This window comes from Xyrauchen texanus, chromosome 48 (genome assembly GCF_025860055.1).
Source record: "Xyrauchen texanus isolate HMW12.3.18 chromosome 48, RBS_HiC_50CHRs, whole genome shotgun sequence".
Taxonomy (NCBI): Eukaryota; Metazoa; Chordata; class Actinopteri; order Cypriniformes; family Catostomidae; genus Xyrauchen; species Xyrauchen texanus.
This window is the reverse complement of record NC_068323.1, coordinates 6,489,285-6,512,084: the sequence shown is the minus strand read 5'-3', so window position 1 is coordinate 6,512,084 and position 22,800 is coordinate 6,489,285. Positions and strand designations below refer to the sequence as shown.

The 22,800-nt window shown below is 39.3% G+C and overlaps 1 protein-coding gene across 1 annotated transcript in view; it reads right to left on the bottom strand.

Annotated features, from left to right (window-relative positions):
• The window catches only part of LOC127639609 (lysine-specific demethylase 4B-like), a 59,656-nt gene that overhangs the window by 31,225 nt on the left and 5,631 nt on the right, over positions 1 to 22,800 (bottom strand). Inside the window, exons 3-8 of the mRNA XM_052121718.1 lie at positions 21,267 to 21,442; positions 20,896 to 21,010; positions 20,587 to 20,780; positions 11,711 to 11,760; positions 8,136 to 8,239; positions 3,120 to 3,257 (exon numbers count right to left, since the gene is read on the bottom strand). Coding sequence (XP_051977678.1) covers positions 3,120 to 3,257; positions 8,136 to 8,239; positions 11,711 to 11,760; positions 20,587 to 20,780; positions 20,896 to 21,010; positions 21,267 to 21,442 — 777 coding nt within the window. The remainder of the gene's footprint in view (positions 1 to 3,119; positions 3,258 to 8,135; positions 8,240 to 11,710; positions 11,761 to 20,586; positions 20,781 to 20,895; positions 21,011 to 21,266; positions 21,443 to 22,800) is intronic.

Genomic DNA, 22,800 nt, shown 5'->3' with positions numbered 1-22,800 from the left:
AGACACATAAGAAATGTGGAGTATGCCCATCCGGTCTACATGTGTTTTGTGGATCTGGAGAAGGCGTATGACCGGGTCCCCCGGGAGATACTGTGGGAGGTGCTGTGGGAGTACGGGGTGGGGGGATCCCTTCTTAGGGCGATCCAATCCCTGTACGTCCAAAGCGAGAGCTGTGTCCGGTCCTCGGCACGAAGTCGAGTTCATTCCATGTGGGGTTGGTCTCCGCCAAGGCTGCGCTTTGTCACCAATCCTGTTTGTGATATTCATGGACAGGATATCGAGGCGTAGTCGGGTGGGGAAGGTGTGCGGTTCGGTGGGCTGGGGATCTCATCGCTGCTTTTTGCAGATGATGTTGTCTTCATGTCATCATCGGTCCGTGATCTTCAGCTCTCACTGGATCGCTTGGCAGTCGAAGTGTGAAGCAGCTGGGATGAGGATTAGCACCTCTAAATCTGAGGCCATGGTTCTCAGCAGGAAACCGGTGGAGTGCGTACTCCAGGTAGGGAATGAGGTTTTGCCCCAAGTGAAGGAGTTCAAGTACCTCGGGTCTTGTTCACGAGTGAGGGACAATGGAGCGGGAGGTTGGCCGGAGAATCGGGGCAGCAGGGGCGGTATTGCACTCGCTCTATCGCGACCGTTGTCACTGAAAAGAGCTGAGCCGAAAGGCAAAGCTCTCGATCTACCGGTCAATTTTTGTTCCTACCCTCACCTATGGTCATGAAGGCTGGGTCATGACCGAAAGAACTAGGTCGCGAGTACAAGCGGCCGAAATGGGCTTCCTCAGAAGGGTGGTGGGCTTCTCCCTTAGAGATAGGGTGAGGAGCTCAGTCATCCGTGAGGAGCTCGGAGTAGAGCCGCTGCTCCTTTGCGTTGAAAGGAGTCTGTTGAGGTGGTTTGGGCATCTGGTAAGGATGCCCCTGGCTGCCTCCCTAGGGAGGTGTTTCAGGCACGCCCAGCTGGGAGGAGGCCTCGGGGAAGACCCAGGACTAGGTGGAGAGGTTACATCTCCACACTGGCCTGGGAACGCCTCGGGGTCCCCCAGTCAGAGTTGGTTAATGTGGCTCGGGATAGGGAATTTTGGGGCCCCCTGCTGGAGCAGCTGCCCCCGCGACCCGACTTTGGATAAGCGGTTGAAGATGGATGGATGGATGGACATAAGAAATGTAAAAGAACAAAGGAACAGACAAACTAAGATAAACAAACAAAAGAATAAATAAAATCATGAAAGATATTAAAGAGATCACAGAGAGTAGCATGAGCCTCCACACGCTGTGAGTCTCCGCGGTGTCGTGCACAACGACTCACGCGATAAGATGCGCGGCTGACGGTCTCAGACGCGGAGACAACTGAAAGCGCGAAAAAAAAGAGCGTGAAAGAAACCGCAAAAGAAAGAAATAGCAAAAGAAAGAAAGAGCCAAAGAAATAGAAAAAGAAAGCAAAAGAAAGAAATAGAAAAAGAAAAAAAGAAGAAATAGAAAAAGCAAAAGAAATAAATAGAAAAAGAAAAAAAGAAGAAATAGAAAAAGAAAAAGAAATAAATAGAAAAAGAAAAAAAGAAGAAATAGAAAAAGAAAAAGAAAGCAAAAGAAAGAAATAGAAATAGAAAAAGAAAGAAGAAATAGAAAAAGAAAGCAAAAGAAAGAAATAGAAAAAGAAAAAAAAGAAGAAATAGAAAAAGAAAGCAAAAGAAAGAAATAGAAAAAGAAAAAAAAGAAATAGAAAAAGAAAGCAAAAGAAAGAAATAGAAAAAGAAAGAAGAAATAGAAAAAGAAAGCAAAAGAAAGAAATAGAAAAAGAAAAAAAAGAAGAAATAGAAAAAGAAAGCAAAAGAAAGAAATAGAAAAAGAAAAAAAAGAAGAAATAGAAAAAGAAAGCAAAAGAAAGAAATAGAAAAAGAAAAAAAAGAAGAAATAGAAAAAGAAAGCAATAGAAAAAGAAAGCAAAAGAAAGAAATAGAAAAAGAAAGCAAAAGAAATAGAAAAAGAAAAAAAAGAAGAAATAGAAAAAGAAAGCAAAAGAAATAAATAGAAAAATAAAAAGAAATAGAAAAAGAAAGCAAAAGAAATAAATAGAAAAATAAAAAGAAATAGAAAAAGAAAGCAAAAGAAAGAAATAGAAAAAGAAATAGAAAAAGCAAAAGAAATAGAAAAAGAAAGCAAAATAAATAGAAAAAGAAAAAAAAGAAGAAATAGAAAAAGCAAGCAAAAGAAAGAGGAAAAGAAAGAAAGAGCGAAAGAGAGTAAGCAAGAAAGAACAAAGCGAAAGAAAGAACAAAGCAAAAGAAAGAGTGAAGAAAGCGAGTGAAGAAAAGAGCAAAAGAAAGAGAGCAAAAGAAAGAAAGAGCAAAAGAAAGACTGAAGAAAGCGAGTGAAGAAAAGAGCAAAAGAAAGAGAGCGAAAGAGAACAAAGCGAAAGAAAAGAGTGAAAGAGCAAAAGAAAGAAAGAACAAAGCGAAAGAAAGAGCAAAAGAAAGAGTGAAGAAAGCGAGTGAAGAAAAGAGCAAAAGGCGCTGATGAGTGATGGTGAAATGAGTAATGAGTGTGTTGACAGCAGTGCAGATGTGTGTGTGTGTCACTAATGATCTGCTGTATTACAGAGACTCTTGTGTTTCCTGTGTAACAGCTGAAGCAGCAGAGACTCAGATAATCTCGCTTCTGTGCTTTAATTAGGCAGCGGTGTGCCGCGTGTCTTCATGAAACAACTCTGACCCTGTCGTGCTCCGACATTCACCATCGCTGAGGTCTCTTTTTTACAGATCTCTGATCATTATGCAGCATCCGCTCGGTGTGTTTCACAGAGGAATGCAGAAACCTTTACTGTTACAGAGCGACTGAGATTAAAATATACAGAGAAATGAACAATACAGAATTTGAGTGAAAGAACCAAAAGAACAAACAAAAATCAGGAAGAAGAGAAACATGTAAACAAACGAAAGAAATCAAGTGTGAGAAAGAGAGTAAAGAAAAGAAGTAGTTGGTCATCCACTGAACTACAGAGATCCGTCAGCTCATAAGTGTGATGATCAGTCATGCAGAGAGACCGAGAGTGTGTGCGCCGTCGCATTAAACTTCACCCACTTCAAAGCTTTTATTACAGTCCCGACACTCAATCACACTCACCTGGGTGGCCATCTTGCCATAGTCGATCCAGCGCAGGGTTGCGAAGTTCGTGGACTCGGCGCAGTTGAATCCGTGGTTGAATCCGGCATGATAGCCATACGGGAACGTGATCATAAACTCGCCCTCCTCCTGGGTGATCTACAAGTATAGAGAAAGAAATCAGTAATTAATAACGGTACTATTCTAACTTTTATTCATGCATGCAAATTTAAATACGATTAAATTTATTAAATGCATATAAGATTACTGCATTCTTGCGGCAGTGACGGGGAACGCTATTATTAATAGTAACGCATTTCAACGCATATAAGAGTACTGCATTCTTGCGGCAGTGTTGGGGAACGTTATTATTAATAGTAACGCATTTCAACGCATATAAGAGTGCTGCATTCTTGCGGCAGTGACGGGGAACGTTATTATTAATAGTAACGCATTTCAAGGCATATAAGAGTGCTGCATTCTTGCGGCAGTGACGGGGAACGCTATTATTAATAGTAACGCATTTCAACGCATATAAGAGTACTGCATTCTTGCGGCAGTGACGGGGAACGCTATTATTAATAGTAACGCATTTCAACGCATATAAGAGTGCTGCATTCTTGCGGCAGTGTTGGGGAACGTTATTATTAATAGTAACGCATTTCAACGCATATAAGAGCACTGCATTCTTGCGGCAGTGATGGGAATGTTATTATTAATAGTAACGCATTTCAACGCATATAAGAGCGTTGCATTCTTGCGGCAGTGATGGGAACGTTATTATTAATAGTAACGCATTTCAACGCATATAAGAGCGCTGCATTCTTGCGGCAGTGTTGGGGAACGCTATTATTAATAGTAACGCATTTCAACGCATAGAAGAGTGCTGCATTCTTGCGGCAGTGATGGGAACGTTATTATTAATAGTAAAGCATTTCAACGCATATAAGAGTGCTGCATTCTTGCGGCAGTGTTGGGGAACGCTATTATTAATAGTAACACATTTCAACGCATATAAGAGCGCTGCATTCTTGCGGCAGTGTTGGGGAACGCTATTATTAATAGTAACGCATTTCAACGCATATAAGAGCGCTGCATTCTTGCGGCAGTGTTGGGGAACGCTATTATTAATAGTAACACATTTTAACGCATATAAGAGCGCTGCATTCTTGCGGCAGTGATGGGGAAGGCTATTATTGATAGTAACGCATTTCAACGCATAGAAGAGTACTGCATTCTTGTGGCAGTGTTGGAGAAAGTTATTTTTAAAAATAGCGCATTTCATTACAAAACGTCACTTCTAAATATAGTAATACATTTTTTACATTTCATACATTTTTTCCCCCCATCTACTATTTAGAACAACTATACCCTTGCGTGGACATCGCAGCACTCGCAATGCTGAAGTTTTTTGTCGATTATAATGAGAAAAATCATGTTTTGTAACTTCACATTGCTCGTTTGAAGCTTATAACTACATTATGGAGATGGTTTGCATTTAACAGTAACTAAACAACTACACCCATGCGTAGACGTCGCACCAGCGTGTCTTAAGTTGGAAGAGCAGCTGACCTTTATTTATTAATTTATTAATTTATTTAGATATTGCTCTGTTACCTAAAATACAATTCATTTTGTCAAGCTTTACTGAAATATTAGGATCTTAGAGGAGGAAACATTTAAAGGATTCACTGAACTGTACTTTGATGGAAGAGCCAATAACTGTTGAATTAAGCTGTAAACGACACTTCAGAGGGCGAAAAAACCTGGAGAAGGAAAATCTGTCGAGACAGGGAAACATGTTGGCTTCAAATGTTAATATCTGTAACCATTAACGCCTGATGGGAAAAGAAATTAGCTGTGAGAAATCTCTACCCTCCTCTCTCGTACCAACACACATATAATGCCTCTTCATTCATCCGCTTGTACAAATCTATTTCTCCTGAGCTGCCCATTGGCAAACGAAAGCTAAAAAGCTATTTCAGGCGGTACAAGCGCAATTAAGGTGGAGCCACAGAGCATGGCGTCTGGTTAGCCAGCCTTAGCAAATGAATATTTTAATTTCACTCTATTTTCCGGCTTTGCAATTGCTGAAGCTCCCCAAGAAGTCACACTTCGTCTCGCTGGCGTCCATTAGAAAGTTGGATTCATTAACCGCCGTTCAAGTCGATATTTCACTTTTATGTGTCTTCTATGAGTTAGTCCTCAGACGTGGTCCTCTTCTAAATGAGAGTATATTATGTTGCACCTGATGGTGTGTCAATTATGACTCAGAAACAAATTTCAAAGCGTACTTGACGAAAATGAGAGTAATGAATGAATGATTGGAGTATGAAGATTTGTACTTATAAAACTAAATAAGACCAGGAACATGCATCAATAAAGTAAATAGTGTTAATTTTTATTTAATGTTGACACTAAATGGTAATGTAAGGTACACCATCCTATGCTATGGACCCATCATGGTCCTATCCAGTATCCGGTCTCTCCGCATGTTTTTTGTAACCATTTAATGGTCTTAAACATCAGCGCAATGGTATAGAGGAAGAGACTGAAATGTCCTCAATTTCTCGATTGTTCTCTGGCAGGAGTTTGAAGCTGGAGGCTCTAATCACGTCCCTAGACATGTCGAGAGAGAGAGAGAGAGAGAGACAGACAGGTAACCTGCTGAGATCAACACTTTAACTGTCTCTCTCTCCGATACATCTCACTCCAAATCCAACGTGAGTCACTTCACCTCAAAAATGACAAAAACATTCACCAGCAAACTGAAAGAGGAAGTGAAAATCACGACCAACGACAGTTGAGCAGGGCTCCAGAACACAACTGTTGCATTTTCGGTCCGTTTATACAGGCAATTCATGCTTAAAGTCATTTCCTCACCCTCACTTTGGCGTTCCACCATCTAAAGAACCTGGTGATACTAGCGCCGTCATATGTTAATACGAGGCCCAACTGAGCACGATAGCGAAAGAGTCTTTGCAGATGGTGCTGAACTTTATCTAGCTTCATTAAGAGAGATTTATTCCATTTTTAATCTCCTGTCTGAAATCACCATGAGGGTTTCAGGCCTCTAACAATGGGAATTATCCATGGAGAAAAATACGAGTGTGGTGACTAATTCGCGCTCGCAGAAATCTGCAGTGGAGTAAATTGAAATGTTATCCACGGCGCTAGCAGGGGTTCGTGGTTGGAGTGTAAAGTGTGGTCACTGTTGCCGTGTGAAGGGCCATGAGTGAATGTGTATATACTCAACTAACTGTTAATGTGAAGTCACTGGCTTTAGTTTAGCACACTCATCCACCTCTGTATGCTAAGCTATGCGCTAAAGCTGCAATCTCTGCCCACAGGCAGCCTGTGACATTAGCGCTCCGGCCCGCCATGGACGATGTGGAGAACGCGTGTTTAGACACCCTCACAACTGTGTGCTCACACAAGCTTAGCTAGGTTACCGACGTTTGCATGTTGAAAACTGTTTTAGCTTCTCTTAAATGGACCTCATTCTTGACACGCAAACAGAACTCATGTGTGTAAATGGTTCATAAAACTGTTTGTACAAACATTTTTACATACCATTCAACAAATCTGGATAAAATTAAAGGAATATACAAAAAACGAAGATACAATTTTCTTATTAAACTGTGATTTTGAGGGGTCTGGGTAGCTCAGCGAGTATTAACGTTGACTACCACCCCTGGAGGCGCGAGTTCGAATCCAGGACGTGCTGAGTGACTCCAGCCAGATCTCCTAAGCAACCAAATTGGCCCGGTTGCTAGGGAGGGTAGAGTCACACAGGGTAACCTCCTTGTGGTCGCTATAATGTGGTTCTCGCTCTCGGTGGGGCGTGTGGTGAGTTGTGCGTGGATGCCGCGGAGAATAGCGTGGGCCTCCACATGCGCTACGTCTCCGCGGTAATGCGCTCAACAAGCCACGTGATAAGATGTGTGGACTGACGGTCTCAGACGCGGAGGCAACTGAGATTCATCCTCCACCACCTGGATTGAGGCGAGTCACTACGCCACCACGAGGACTTAAGAGTGCATTGGGAATTGGCCGTTCCGAATTGGGGGAATTTTTTTAAATTTTGAACATCATCGTTGTTCACGCAAAAGTCTTTAAAAAGTGTGTACGGTCAGCAAGAGTCTCATTCATGCAACACGTAATCATTCAAAAACACATTAAAAAGTTCACGGAATGATTAACGCAAGAATGGTTTGACGAACAACTTTACAAATATGTTTTGCGAACGTTTTATGAACGAGGCCGGAAAGTACAAAGTACGACTGGCTGAACTGTTTCAAATGAAATCATACATGCATAAGCACATCAACAACCTGATACAATGTAGCAATCATCTCCTCTCAAAGCTGTAATTAGTAGTTAACACCATTAAAGCTGCTCTTTTGTTGTCTAAATTCACCTGAACGTGTTGGTTTAAATCCCATTTTGCCAATTCTGGGGTCAGCTTCCCCTTTACGATATAATCGGATGGGAAATGAAAAGTGATATCGGATCTCTGGATCAAAACCATTCCTCTTAAATATCTGACAAGCTCTTACAGATTTATATGGCTTTTATAGATTGTCTTTATGCCCAAGTCAATATAAATTGGTTGCTATGGATGCACTGATCTCTATAAGTCCCAGCAGATTACTGTGGTGACGACTACGCCAGCCTCACAACACACAATGTCTTATATAAACCGAGCTATATTTAGACGGCTGATAATTCAAACATGCTGTAAAACTGTAGATTTTTGTTCTGCTGTTTACATAAGGTTGTTGAATGCTTACATATCCAGGTTGCATTTGTACGGGTGTCCATTTTTTGTTTCATTATTCATTTTATGATTGGGAAGGTCAACTTAGAACCACTGCTGTGCAATATATAATGTGTAAATTATTATTTTTATATAACATCATGAACCAAATCCCATAAAAGCTTTAACATTATTTGAATGAATGTTGGTTTTGATAATAGAGCCGCTGTGTCCTTTTCCACCCTGACAGGAAGTGATGTAATTCCTGAACAACTCACTCTGTCGAAGGGGATGCTGTACTTCTTCAGGATGGATGGAGAGAGGAGTGTCATCTTGTGACGGAGAAACGCATCACATCCCTGAGAACTTCCTGGGAAAAACCCTGCAAAAAACGAAAACAGGAATCATTATTTCAATGAACACTTAACTCGACATACTGACCATCTTTTGAGTCCAAAATGTGTCGGATTTCAAATAAAACAACCAAATGTTTGGACTTTAAAATGTCGTAGTGTTGAGGAAGCTACTTTGAAAATGTAGAATTTTCTCCCCAAATTTGGAACGCCCAATTCCCAATGCGCTCCAAGTCCTCGTGTTGGCGTAGTGACTCGCCTCAATCCGGATGGTGGAGGACGAATCTCAGTTGACTCCGCGTCTGAGACCGAGAATCCGCGTATCTTATCAAGTGGCTTGTTGAGCGTGTTACCGCGGAGACGTAGTGCGTGTGGAGGCTTCACGCTATTCTCCACGGCATCCATGCAAAACTCACCACGCACCCCAACGAGAGCGAGAACCACATTATAGCGACCACAAGGAGGTTACCCCATGTTACTCTACCCTCCCTAGCAACCGGGCCAATTTGGTTGCTAAGGAGACCTGGCTGGAGTCACTCAGCACACCCTGGATTCGAACTCACGACTCCAGGTGTGAGGTGTGACTCCAGACCCCCCTTCAGAAGTGAATTTAAACAAAGTAGTTTATTTACATTTTCAAAAGATTAGCTTGACTGTAGTTCAACAAAAGTAGCTAATGGACAGTTTCAAATGTCACAATTACAGCAATATTTATCTGGCACAAAAACAGTGCGAATTTCAAGTAACAACTAAACATATTTACTTCCATTGAGATGCATTCGTGACACAATGTAACTAAAATACAAAGATGTAACGCTCTGTCGAAAAAGTAGCATGCTAGTTGAAAAGCTACTACTGAGCTATGGTCACGCTACTAAAACATCGGTAAGTTTGTAGTGTTGCAACTTTTGGTAACTACCAACACTGTTTGAGTTTGTGAAATCACAATAAAACCATCATTGGAGCTTCAGAAAAAGGGAGCGAGTGAAAAAATTTAAGATTGTCATTACGGCGGATAAGCGTGACATGATTGCAAACGTAACGTGTAATTGTCAGTTGGAGGTTATCGGTAAAAGCTCTGCGTGCGTCAGCCCGGTCTGGTGTGGGTCAGAACATCATCCTCATGCTGAATCATTCTGAAAGCCTTTAATTATTATAATCATCATCCTCATTCCAGCCCACCGAGCACAATATGGGTCATTATGACACGGGCCATGAAAATGTCTGACAGTCCCTGTTTTAATGTATATGATTCATGCATCTTGTCTATTATTACCATCGACACACGGTTAAGTGGGTTTTCTTAGGGGGTAGATATCTTAGATTTTGGGGGATAGTTGGTTAGTGGACACCTATCTCCAATGATAGCCTCACAGATGCAACCTTTGGGTACTTGCTTTTTTTTGGTGATATCTGGAGACCAGAGAGTCTGGAGAGTTTTGTGGCTTAAGTCTGTGTTTATTAGCTTTAAGGGAGCACTCAGTCATTTTATCCTCATAACAAAAAGTTTGACTCCTGAAGAAATTAATTGCAGTTTTGAAACATATTTATTTAATTGTGGTGACTCACGTGAGACGACGACTCTTCTACATCGAGAGGGTCCCCTCATGGGGGCTGCCATGCTGGGATCACATGACCAGCCGAATACTACTTGCTTAATAATACTGCTTAATTTTGACAGTCTTTCTAAAAAGCCTAAAATACTTGTTTGTCCTATAAAACGCTCTCTAGATTGAGAACAGTCCTTCCCCATAATACCACTTGTTACCGATTAGCAATAGCAAGTAGCAAATCAGATTTCTACCAGGCCTTGAAGTAAACTAAATGCAATTGGATATTTGTAAATAGTTATCTTTTGATATGTCCCACCCCAACTTTCTGTTTCAAAAGGAAGTCAACATTAGGAAACAAGCCAGGGCCTAGGCAGCTCACCGAGTATTGACGGAGACTACCACCCCTGGAGTCGCGAGTTTGAATCCAGGGTGTGCTGAGTGACTCCAGCCAGGTCTCATAAGCAACCAAATTGGCCCGGTTGCTAAGGAGGGTAGAGTCACATGGGGTAACCTCCTTGTGGTCGCTATAATGTGGTTCTCGCTCTCGGTAGGGCACGTGGTGAGTTGTGCGTGGAAGCCGCGGAGAATAGCACGAAGCCTCCACACGTGCTACGTCTCCGTGGTAACGCACACAACAAGCCACGCGACAAGATGCGAATATTGACGGTCTAAGGAAACAAGCCAATTGCGTACAATTTTAACCTTTAAAAGTTCACGTTTACAGCCATTTTAGTTAACCACAAGGTACGATCATCACACGACACTCTTGTCCCGAACATTTTCTCCTGTTAGCAAGAAAGGCATTAATGACGATCTCACGCAACCTGACGCACAAATACGTCCTTTAATTCGTAAACTACATAAAGTGCAGCAACTTTGTAAAAACAAAAAGTATGTGAAATAAAAACAAACCCTTAGAAAAAGTCAATTGGCCAGCTAAACGAAGGCGATAGCCCAACTGAAGCGAAACTTTCCGAAGAAACGTCGTCAGAGATTTGCACCCAAATATGACTGATAATATATCTTCACACATTTCGTCATTTAGTTCCATGCAATGCCTAGAAAGAGATCACCTATATTCCCACAGGTGTGTAAAGACGATTTACAGCCACTTAAATGCTTAAAATGAGGCAGCTGATGCAGAATTGATGCACTCTTATGCAAAGAAGAGATCAAATGTATTTTTGTTAGTGCAATAGTTGTGCTCACATCTTGACAGAAAGGTCTGAACTTAAGAGCGGGGTCTCTCTTCAGTGGTCGCCTCTTTCGCTTACCCTCTACAGCTTGGTTTGTTTACCGCGCATTGCCTTTTTGTGTTGTCATTTGCGCGTTGGCAGAGGGTGACATACAACATGAGACAATCTTCAATGATCAGTAGAGCGCAAAAGAGGAAAAAGACATGAGAGTCTTGATACAGTCACGGTGCCAAACCGCTGCTGATGTTTCTCTCTCTGTGCGATGTTTCAGCATTGATCAATGAAATCTGTGTTGAGCTTGAGCACTCATTCAATGGAGCTGTTTGTTTAAGTGGGACAGGACTATATTTGGGTTATGGTACTTCTTCATGCAGTCGTGTTTTGAAGAACAAGAGAGCAAACGGTCTAAGATGTCAGAGAGGAACGTGAAACTTCTTTCCATCTCATAATCCAAACAACTAGAGGGAGATGCAGGAAGTCTTTCTTAGACAGAGTATCAAGATTTTGGGAGGGCATGAAGAGGATGTTCTGCCAACCTTGGCTCACAATTCATTCAAGTGTATCCCTTTGTTTTGTCGACAAAAAAGAAGATACCAAGGAAGGAAAAAATGACTTTTTATTTTTGTTAAATACTGTTTTGGCTATTGAATAAACCCAATACCGAAAAAGTTGGGATAGTATGCAGTACCTTCAAGATATCCCTGTTGTGATTGGCTAACAGGCATGAATATGATCGGAAATGAGGTCTTACCTTGCGCCAGTCTCTCCAACCTCTTGCCATGCTCGGGAGGAATCGCATACCTGCAGGGAGGCAAAAAGCGAGGGATCAATTAATGTGATCGATGGAAAACAAAATGAGGAAACAACACTAGAGGGGTGCATGGAGAAAACTGATAATTACACAATCTTTCTACAGCCCTTGAAATCGGTTAATGGAGCCGTCACTCGCCCTATTGGAAAAAACGACGGCAAAAATATGCAAATACTAATTTAAAGATTAGAAGAATTTATCTAATATGTTTATAAATATAGAAATTACATATTTTTATATTTATATTTGCTGCAAAATATTCAGACACATACAAAGATAAAAGTAGTTTGAGAGCAAGTTGATTGCACCATTCGCAGTGCATCATGGGAGTGTGCGCAGAGCTCTTTTGGCACACTTTGCTCGCCGCAATTCTCACTATTAAACGAAATGCTAATATATAAATAAATATACAAAGATCCCCATTTAGCCTTGACAGACTGTAGGGGCTAGTGCTGTTAGCGAGCACCTATGAAGGCCGGAACGGTACACGATGGGGTGGGTGGCCAGCACCATGCCCGACGGCCTTTGTCTCCCCAGTGGCAATGTTTTACACACTGCACCAGGTACTCAATTTAGGCTGAGTCGACCTAGGGGAGGCCCAGGCCAGATAATCGTCACTGGTGTTGGGCATGAGCAGGAATCAATCTCTGGTCGCCAGGTTCATAGCGCAGCGCGCTAACCACTACACTACCGCTCCACCTATATATATATATATATATATACACACACACCGATCAGCCACAACATTAAAACCACCTGCCTAATATTGCGTAGGTCCCCCTAGTGCCACCAAAACAGCGCCAACACGCCTCTCAGAATAGCATAGTTTCCATCCGCAGAACTGTCGCTCACTGGATGTTTTTGGTTTTTGGGACCATTCGGAGTAAATTCTAGCGACTGTTGTGTGTGAAAATCCCAGAAATACTCAAACCAGCCCGTCTGGCACCAACAATCAATTTTTCCCCATTCTGATGGTTGATGTGAACATTAACTGAAGCTCCTGACCCGTATCTGCATGATTTGATGCACTGCTGCCACACGATTGGCTGAATAGATAATCGCATGGATGATTGTTGGTTTCACACGTTTTTGTTTTTGTTTTTTTAAAACAATATTTTTTTCCTTCTTGAGCCTTACAAAAGCATGCACTAGTACAAAGCTCGAAAAATTACAATGCAAAAGGCAATTTAACCTAATCGGTTCAAACAAGCCCGATAATATTATTCAACCAGAAACTGCATATGAGGAATTCATTACACAGATGGTGGCTGTGCTGCTTATTTGAAAAGATTTTCTGGAGAGAATGTACAACATCCTCTATTCCGCTAAAGGTTCAATACGCTTCACGTTGGTATTGACATAGTCTGTATTAGCCTAATTATTTCCTCAAGCTTCCAGGAAAGCCGAACCCTCCTGAGAGCCGGGAGTGCAAATGTAAATCTGGTGCATCACCTTCCCCAGGGCTCCAGCTCAGAAATCACACAATCCAAATGAGGGGAACGCCACTATTTCAGGGTTTAGTCAAGCACTGCATTGCCCTCTACTGGTTGCAGAAGAGTACGTTGGGATCTTGAAGCCAAGTGGCTCATTCTAGTTAAATACAGGCCCATTTTTATAGCATTGATTTCTCTACACAGAGGAAAGAAGGTCTGAAAATCAAGCAGAAAGAATATATGGTTAAAAGTGACAAGTAGGTGGACAAAAAACAAAAACAAAAAATGACGTGATCACAACAGCAATCGTTTAATTAAACAGTCAATGCTTCCCGCGTTCCCATTATGTGAAGCAAGACTTTGTTGTCATGGCAGCAGCACAATGTCATAGTCTCCTGAACCGGTTGACCGCTGCTCTCCACCACGGACTAAAAATCCACTCCTGAACAACTGCAAGAACAATTCACACCTATCTGCAACAACCATCCATCCTAACGAATTGCAAAATTTGCACGTGGTTGGCATTGCCCTAAAGCACAACTTCAAGAACCATCTAGAAATTGAAGCATGGCCAGAAAGTGCCCCTACTGCTAACAACTCTAATGACATCGGTGGAAGTAAATTCGATTCGGTGCATGAGGTGCCACTGCAAATCAATGATAATTAGATGTCTCTTTCCCTCCTTTTCTTTCAGATAAAAGCCGGAACTGATGGATGGCTGTAATTAGGGTACTGATACTTCATACTAGGTATCTTTTCACCCCAAGATCAAACTGACAGGAATGCTATTTGGCAACCCAAACTTGCGGAAGCTCGATTAAATCAAACCTCGTCTGAGATGGAAGGCAGGTATTGACAAAAGCACACCAGGGAAACAAGAATCTGTGTGAAGCCCAATTCAAGTGGTTTGACAGGATACGCCCATTTAGGAGGAATGCCTCTAGGTGTCTAGATGTTCCTTAAGTGGCGCCAGACAACGAAACAAACTAAAAGCATTCAATTTAAGGCCGTTTCTTCAACTTTGGGCACTTTAATAACTTTCCAAACCAATTTAAAATTGGTTTCTTTTTGATATACGAGTGTCTCATTAAAACTGATTTGGAAACATTTAAGCAGGCCTTGTTTAGGTTTTATATATATGCACACACATACATCCCTAGAACATGACCAACATTTCAGATATTAACTCCAGGAGCTTTCAAGCTACATCCACCAAAATTGGCACAAACCTTCAGAATGTTCTGACGACAGTTGCTTTGAAGTTTCTAACTGATCGGAATTACGGCTTTCACACAGCAGACATTTAAACTCGCACAGATGAATACTGACGGAATGTTCAAACTGGCCAAAAATATTCCAAATCCAACGGTCAAACAAATTCACAAATTCAAATGTAAACAAACACAGTCTGTCTGTCATCCATCAATCCATCTTCAATTTTTTAAAGCTAACTTTCAGACAAGTCGTTGTCTAGCTTAATGTGTACATTTTTACAATTTTAGTCTTGATCCCAGACTTTCATTACTAAACTATGACAATCCAGAATACAAATACAAATTATTACATGATTAAATCTGTAATAAAGTTTAAAAAAAAAAAAATAAAAAATTATGTCAATTGTCCTACGACTGTTGTGACGTCATTTCCACCACACCCAACAATTTTGCACCTCAAAGTTTGTGTAATTGTTAACCAAGTGGACAAAATTGTCAGCGAAGACCACGCTTGAGATGAAATATAAGAAAAGTGATGTTTGAAAAAAATCAGGGTAAATATCACTTGTGCGTCATTTGCAAACAAGCTGTAATTTTGCCAAACTTAAGCAAAATGTGTGAAAACATAATTGAATGTGTCTTTAGGATACATACTGTAACATGTTAGCTAAGTAATTAGCCTTAGCAAGTCAACATCGTGTGCTTATTTATTTCAAAATCGTTAAAAACGTCATTTCCATAACTGAATTTGAGATGTGCTGGAAATGACACTGGGGCAAAAATGGCATAAATCTCCTGTGATGCATGTACATACACTGTTGGACATTGTTAAACCAAATTTAAGTGAGAAAAATGTTTTAACGAGACTTTTACGTTTAAGAAATCCCCAGTGCTAAAAGTGCCTGAAGTTTAAGAAACACCCAAAAATGTTGTTTCAATCAACCCTTGTGAGGTTTAGAGACGAGGGTACTTATGTAAGGTACAAATCCCATTTTCCTTGTTTACCATAAAACAATTACGCACCTCGCTTTTCCTGATGCGATGTAGCTTTATTCCCACAACGGCAACACAAAACCCCATACCTGCCAAACGGCGTTCGCGCTACTGGCGGCGCAAAGGTTTTATTTGTCAATCTTGAAAAGGACTTGAACAAGAAAACAAGCAATAAGAATCAAGCAATCCCCTCGGCCGCGCCACTCCCTCTCATAGCGATTATTTCTGGCAGCATGCGCGCCACTTTGGGCCACTCTTTAAGAATCTGACAGTAGATCTCGGGAGGCGGCGAGAATTATGACTTTGATGGGAGGAGAGTTGGAGGCGAATGAAGTTAATTTCACAGTGGCTGAACAGAGGGTGCGGCAAACAGTTACCACACACACTTTAACATACTGTAATTACCAGAAAAGTAAAACGGATTCAATTTCAAACTGGAAGGGGGTGTTCGAAGGAGCGGGGGAGGGGCGAATACACACACAGATGCATGAAGCTGAATTGAAGGGTGAGCACGTTTTCTTCTTCCGTGTGATTCGTAGCTATGCCAAGAAGTGGTGGAAAGTTAGCTTGAGAACAGACCTCCGGAGTGAGCGAGAGAACACAAAGCTAGAGACACCAAGCGCAAACATTTCAAAGGCATAAGAGGGTACAGATGAAGAGAGAGAGAGACACCGAGACAGAGAGAGAGAGAGAGAGAGACCGAGACAGAGAGAGAGAGAGAGAGGGTAGGACTTGTGTAATACCTCTTAAACAATCAAGGTTTCGAACTCTTATCCATTCGGACACCTGTGCGCATCGGACCGCGTCCATGCCCGGCTTGACACTTCAGGCCATTTCACACGATTTATGTCAACGTTTCCCCGAAGGGTGATTGTCCCAAAGTCATGAAAATGGCCTGGCCCAATTTTAAGTCCAAAATCCACAGAAACAAAATGAAATTACATTTTGAATATAGAAAATTAAGCCTATTTTTAGGGCCATTAAGATCGTTTACATGGTGACATTTTCATGACAGTCGTGCACACATTACAGCGCAACTCTCATTACCGCAACATGAAAATATATATACTATCGTTTTTTTATATTTAAATAGTAAAGTATTTATACATCACAGTAGTAGTCCCTTGGTACTGCCATTCAACAGCATATTTTTCAACGTAATATATTAAATAAACTTCTGTGCAGTGGAAATGAGCATTATCATTGAAACTATGGGAATAGTAAAAGTAAAACACATTACGGTAATCTGAATTGGGGGTTGGCCGGGGGGGTGCTGAATTAATCTGAATTAGGGGTATTTGATAATGTTATTACTGGAAGAAGAAGAAAAACATTATATATATTACTTCAATGGTAACTGTGACTGAGTTGCGGTAATGAGAAGCATCACACAATGGAAACGGTAAAAGTCAAATGTCCAGACGTATTACAGTATATATATATACACACACATCATGGTTTTACACCTGACACTGTCTTTCATTTTTGCTCATTTTAATATATATAAAAAATTTTTACAAAAATCACTGTACAACAGCATTTTTTACAGTAGTAAAGTAAAAAAATGACCGTTGCGGTAATGAGAATCATCACTGAAAATGGAAACAGTAAAAGTAAAAATGTCCAGATGTGTTACGATGATGAAAATTGGGGGATAATATATGAAAAAACATGGTCATTATGATATTCTCATTACCACAATGTACATTTTTGGATTTTTTTTTTTACATTTTAATTTATTGTACTATAGTATCTATTCTTGTAATAGGGTAAAAGTAATGAGAATCGTCAATGACAACAATGGAAATAGTAAAATTCAAATGTCCGGTGCGTTGCGGTAATGAGAATCGGGAGGTAAAATGTGCTTGAGTGTCCTAAAAGCTATGCAAAAAATCATTATGATTTTCTTATTACCAAATTATATTAAAACTGTAAAATACTTATGCATCACAGTATTGCCTTTCTTTTTCGCAAATTAATTTTTTTTTAATAATTTGTACAACAGCATCTTTTTTACTGTAATATTTTTTTAAAAAACGACCGTTGCGGTAATGAGAATCATCACTGAAAATGGAACGTCCAGATGTGTTACGATGATGAAAATTGGGGGATAAAATACGAAAAGACATGGTCATTATGATATTCTCATTACCACAACGTACATTTTTTTTAAATGATTTTCTTTCAATTTTACAATAATTTTACAACATAGTATCACTCCCTTGATACTGCCTTTAATTTTTGCTCATATTAATATTAAAACATTATTGTACAATAGTATATTTTCTTGTAATAGGGTAAAAGTATTGAGAATCGTCAATGGCAACAATGGGAATTGTAAAAACCAAACGTCCGGTGCGTTGCGGTAATGAGAATTGGGAGGTAAAATGTGCTTAAGTGTCCTAAAAGCTATGCCAAAAAAGATGATGATTATGATATTCTTATTACCAAATGATGTAAAATACTTATGCATCACAGTAGTGCTCCATTATTGCCTTGCTATTTCGCCAATTTACATTTTTTAAATAACTCTGTATAACAGCATCTTTTTTTACTGTAATATTGTTAAAAAAATGACCGTTGCGGTAATGAGAATCATCATTGAAAATGAGTAAAAAATGACCAAGACATTTCCTTTAAAGGTTTATATATTTTATTATTTTCTTTTTGATCCTCAAAATCAGAGGCAGGATTTTGAAACAACATGAGGGTGCATAAATAACGTCTTTACTTTCATGTTTTGTTAACTATCGTCTATGTTCAAAAGCCCTTTCTTGGTTCAGTTCTCTCTTCTCTCTGAATTTACAAACTCTAGACTAACCCCTGCTTTGCAGCTTGATTAAAAATGCAAGGTGCGCTGACTGAGGGAATATCCTTCAATGTAACGGATGAAGACACTGACGGAGCAGCTGCGTCTAATGAACGTTGAGTAGTTTGAAAACAACAGGGGGTTTTCGAGAGGACTCAAGCCAAGGGCGTCAAGGGCTAGTGTGCAGGTCTGCAAAACACACCTCACGCGTGCATCCTTCACAAAGGTACAAAACATGCAAGACAAAATTCGACAGGGAGTTCAAACGAGCTACTAGATACGCGAGAGATTTCTTTGGTGACTCATGGCTTATTTGAACGGTTTCCACCACATGCCGGAAAATAGTGTGTCTGGAACATCTAAAAACAATGTTAAACTTTCTCTCTGCGAGAAAGGAAGGTAAAAGCCATGCTGAAATTCAGGAAACATCAACTGATAGTATACCAAGTCATTTCAACAAAGCCATTCTCTTACGATCAAAGGATTTTGTGCTTGGTTCACACGTTTTTAAGTCAACCTTTGACGAGTTGTTGTTGTCAAGGTCGTACTCTGTTAGAAAGAAAATGATGGATGAGTCAGGACAGTTGAATAGTCATGCAAGAACGGTCGATTAGTAGAAATTCAGAACTCCAAATACTAATCAGATCTCAGAGATTCAGGTCGTAAACACACTAGGCCGAAGGTAAAATTAAAGTGCACCTATTATGTGCCTAATTTTGTTTTAAAGGTCTCATGCAGTAGATTTACATGCATCCAAGGTTGAAAAACACTTTCATTTGCTCATAATTTCAATTGCAGCATAAACCTTTTTCTCCAGTGTCAAAAATGACTCAATGATCCATTCTGAATGATTCATTCTAAACTCCTCCTCTTAGTGCGCCTACTCTGCTCTGATTGGTCCGTTCTAAAGCATTCATTCTAAACTCCTCCTTTAAGAGAGCCTACTCTGCTCTGATTGGTCCGTTCTAAAGCATTCATTCTAAACTCCTTTAAGAGAGCATACTCTGCTCTGATTGGTCCGTTCTAAAGCATTCATTCTAAACTCCTCCTTTAAGAGAGCCTACTCTGCTCTGATTGGTCCATTCTAAAGCATTCATTCTAAACTCCTTTCAGAGAGCATACCATGCTCTGATTGGTCTGTTCTAAAGCATTCATTCTAAACTCCTCCTTTAAGAGAGCCTACTCTGCTCTGATTGGTCCGTTTTAAAGCATTCATTCTAAACTCCTCCTTTAAGAGAGCCTACTCTGCTCTGATTGGTCCGTTCTAAAGCATTCATTCTAAACTCCTTTCAGAGAGCATACTCTGCTCTGATTGGTCCGTTCTAAAACATTCATTCTAAACTCCTCCTTTAAGAGAGCCAACTCTGCTCTGATTGGTCCATTCTAAAGCATTCATTCTAAACTCCTCCTTTCAGAGAGCCTACTCTGCTCTGATTGGTCCGTTCTAAAGCATTCATTCTAAACTCCTCCTTTCAGAGAGCCTACTCTGCTCTGATTGGTCCGTTCTAAAGCATTCATTCTAAAATCCTTTAACAAATCAAATTAACAAAATACATTTTCAGATACTTTTGTCATAGTTATAGCTCCATAGTAGTGAAGATTTAAAGGGGAAAAGCAGTGACTAGAGAGCAGAATGGAAATAGTTTGCCATTTCTAGACAATTACAGTCACGCATCAAATCGTAAGCTATAAGCAACTTTCCTGTAATCATGCGTAATTCAAACAATTTCATTTCAACTTTTTTTATTAGTTTAGCCATTTAGCCTTTTGTGTGAAAATCAGCCAGTTGTGCAATTAAAAGCTTTTAATTACACTTTTAAAACGTAGCTACGTTTATCTTCAATATATGGCAAAAAAAAAAAAAGATCTGCTGGAAATGACCCTAAACTAGCCCAATTACACAGGGCTTCCTTATGCTAACTAGTCGACTAATCATTCAGACCACACATTAACTAGCTGGTTTTGGAAATGTGAACTTTTGCACATCACTAATGACAATTTACCCTTCTGCTTTAAGAACTGTTCCTTTCTGTATATCTTTCCAGCAGACGTCTCTTAAAACGCCAGTGGAGTTACTTCATAACGAAGTGCATCCGTTTTATCATAAAGAACATGTTCTGTGTTCAAATGCCGTGCGAGAGAGCGAGAGACAAAGCACAAGCCATGTAACTCTCTCTTTTCACTATGACATCATCTAGAATCCTTACAACACATGTGAATGACAACAGTGCCCCCATGTGGCCACCAAATGAACTACGTTTAGTTTTTCTCATGTAAAATGACAGCAGCACTTGATGCTATGAAAATCAAACATGATCAAGCATGTCCTCTGAGAGAAGAGCATTTGTGGTCGCGTTGGTCACTCACCAGGACTTGGGTTGCCCGAAGTGCAGGTAGTTGATGCTGTAGAGGTCCATGTCCTCCGTGTGCCAGGCGAAAGTGGTTTTCCACATGCCAAAATACAGGTAAGGAGTGTTCACACCCTCGATGACGATTCCACACTCCTGTTCCACCATATCCAGAAGAGTGTTCAGATGGCCGATGTTCCACTCCGTAATGTCCTTCACAGTGGAAACACAAGCACACTTACATGACTAATAAAATGCCATTTTTCCATGGATACAAAATGGCCCGTTTTTATCTGTAAACACACGGATAAATCAATCTGCGACTAACCGGATCGTAGAGGGACCCGCTGATATCGGCACCGTAAATGGGCGACACAAACGTCAGATTTTTCCAGTATTTCCTTTCCAAGTCGTCAAAGTCCTTGTGTTGAGGGGTGCAGTACCTGTGATCGGCCGAGACAATTAAAAAGTTGCTATTTTATAAATTAGAAAATGCATAAAGGATCATGAAGTCGAGCAAAATTGCCTGTAAAAAAACAACAACAAAAAATAAAGCGAAACGGCTAAATCTTCAAAATCGACATGGCTAAACTACTTCATTGGATCGACTATTTTTAGGTAAAACAAAAGGTTTTATCAGCAACTTTACTGTGGATAAATAAAATGAACAACATGATTTCTGATCAAACAGAAACACACTTTTTACTGTTGGCCAGCTTGCGATATTCTCCGACCGTCATGGACTTCTTCTGGATGTTGTATTGGGTGAAGAGTCCTGATTGGCCGGTCACCACCTGCATAATGGGGGCGGGGATAACCATCTCCTCGATCGTTTCATAGGTCCGCCGCGGCTTCCACTCTTTCGGTGGAATAACCTGAGTATCAGAAACAGAGAAAGAAAAACAGCAACAACAAGATGAATCAGGGAATGAAACGCTTTAGTACTCCTAACAGAAAACAATGAAGTAGTTCAATTTGCATTTATTTTTTAAACATTTAGTTTTTTGTTTTATTGGTGTGCAAATACATAATACAATTAAGTAACTACAAATTTAACGTATTATTAAAAATAATGTTAAGTAATAAAATGCTGATTAAAAAGTCTCTCTCTCTCTATATATGTAAATATAAACAGTTTATTCATCTTTTATAATGTACATCATTTTTTTCAAGTTTTATTTTGTGCAAATACATATAATACAATTTTGTAACGACATTATTTTTAATAATACGTTGAATTTGTTACGTAATAAAATGCATTTAATGATGTTATACGTATCCATGGTGATCATAACAATTCGATTTTTTTTTTATAAATTAGTATTTTTTTATTTCAAGGGTTTCAAATAAATACAACATATTTAAAACATTATTTTTAATAATTCATAAATTTGTTTGCATAATTAAATGATGATAATAAAACTTAGCATTATATGTTATTCACCTCCTTGGTGCTCCTAAAAAATGCATTAATGTTGTTCAATTTATTTTATACATTATTATTTACATCATTCAATATAATAATGACATTATTTTTAATAATAGACTGAATTTTAACATTTAATAATACATTTAATTTTTAATGAAATAAAAGGCTGATAAAAAGTCAGCATTGATGATATTATTCGTATACTTGGTGCTCCTAAAGATTTATTATTATTATTATTATTATTTATTTCTAGTTTTATTGGTGTGCAAATAAATAATATAATTTAGTTACAAAATAATTTAAAATAATACAAAAATAATTTACATAATAAAATCCTGATTAAAGTCTGAATTGTCTGATATTATTCAGATCCTTCGTGTTCCTAAAATATATTATTATTATTACTATTTATTTATAGTTTTAATAGTATGCAAATAAATAATACAAATAATTATAATTTGTTTATTATTATAGACTGACTGTTTAAGTAACACATTTTTACGTTTAATCAAATATTACATTTTTATATGTAATAAAATGCTTAAAGAATAAATGCATCAATGCAGTTAATATGTTTTATGCATTATTATTTTTTTATTTCAAGTTTTATTGGTGCGCAATTAAATAATACAATTACGTTACAAAATTATGTTGTGATTAGTGATTTATTAAATCTATTACACTTTAAGGGGAAGTATGCCATTTCTGTACCACTATGCGACAAAAATACTGATTTGGGTTTCTCGAACACTCGTTCCATCTTCTATTAGTTGGATAAACAGATAGTCCCACCCCAAATTAACA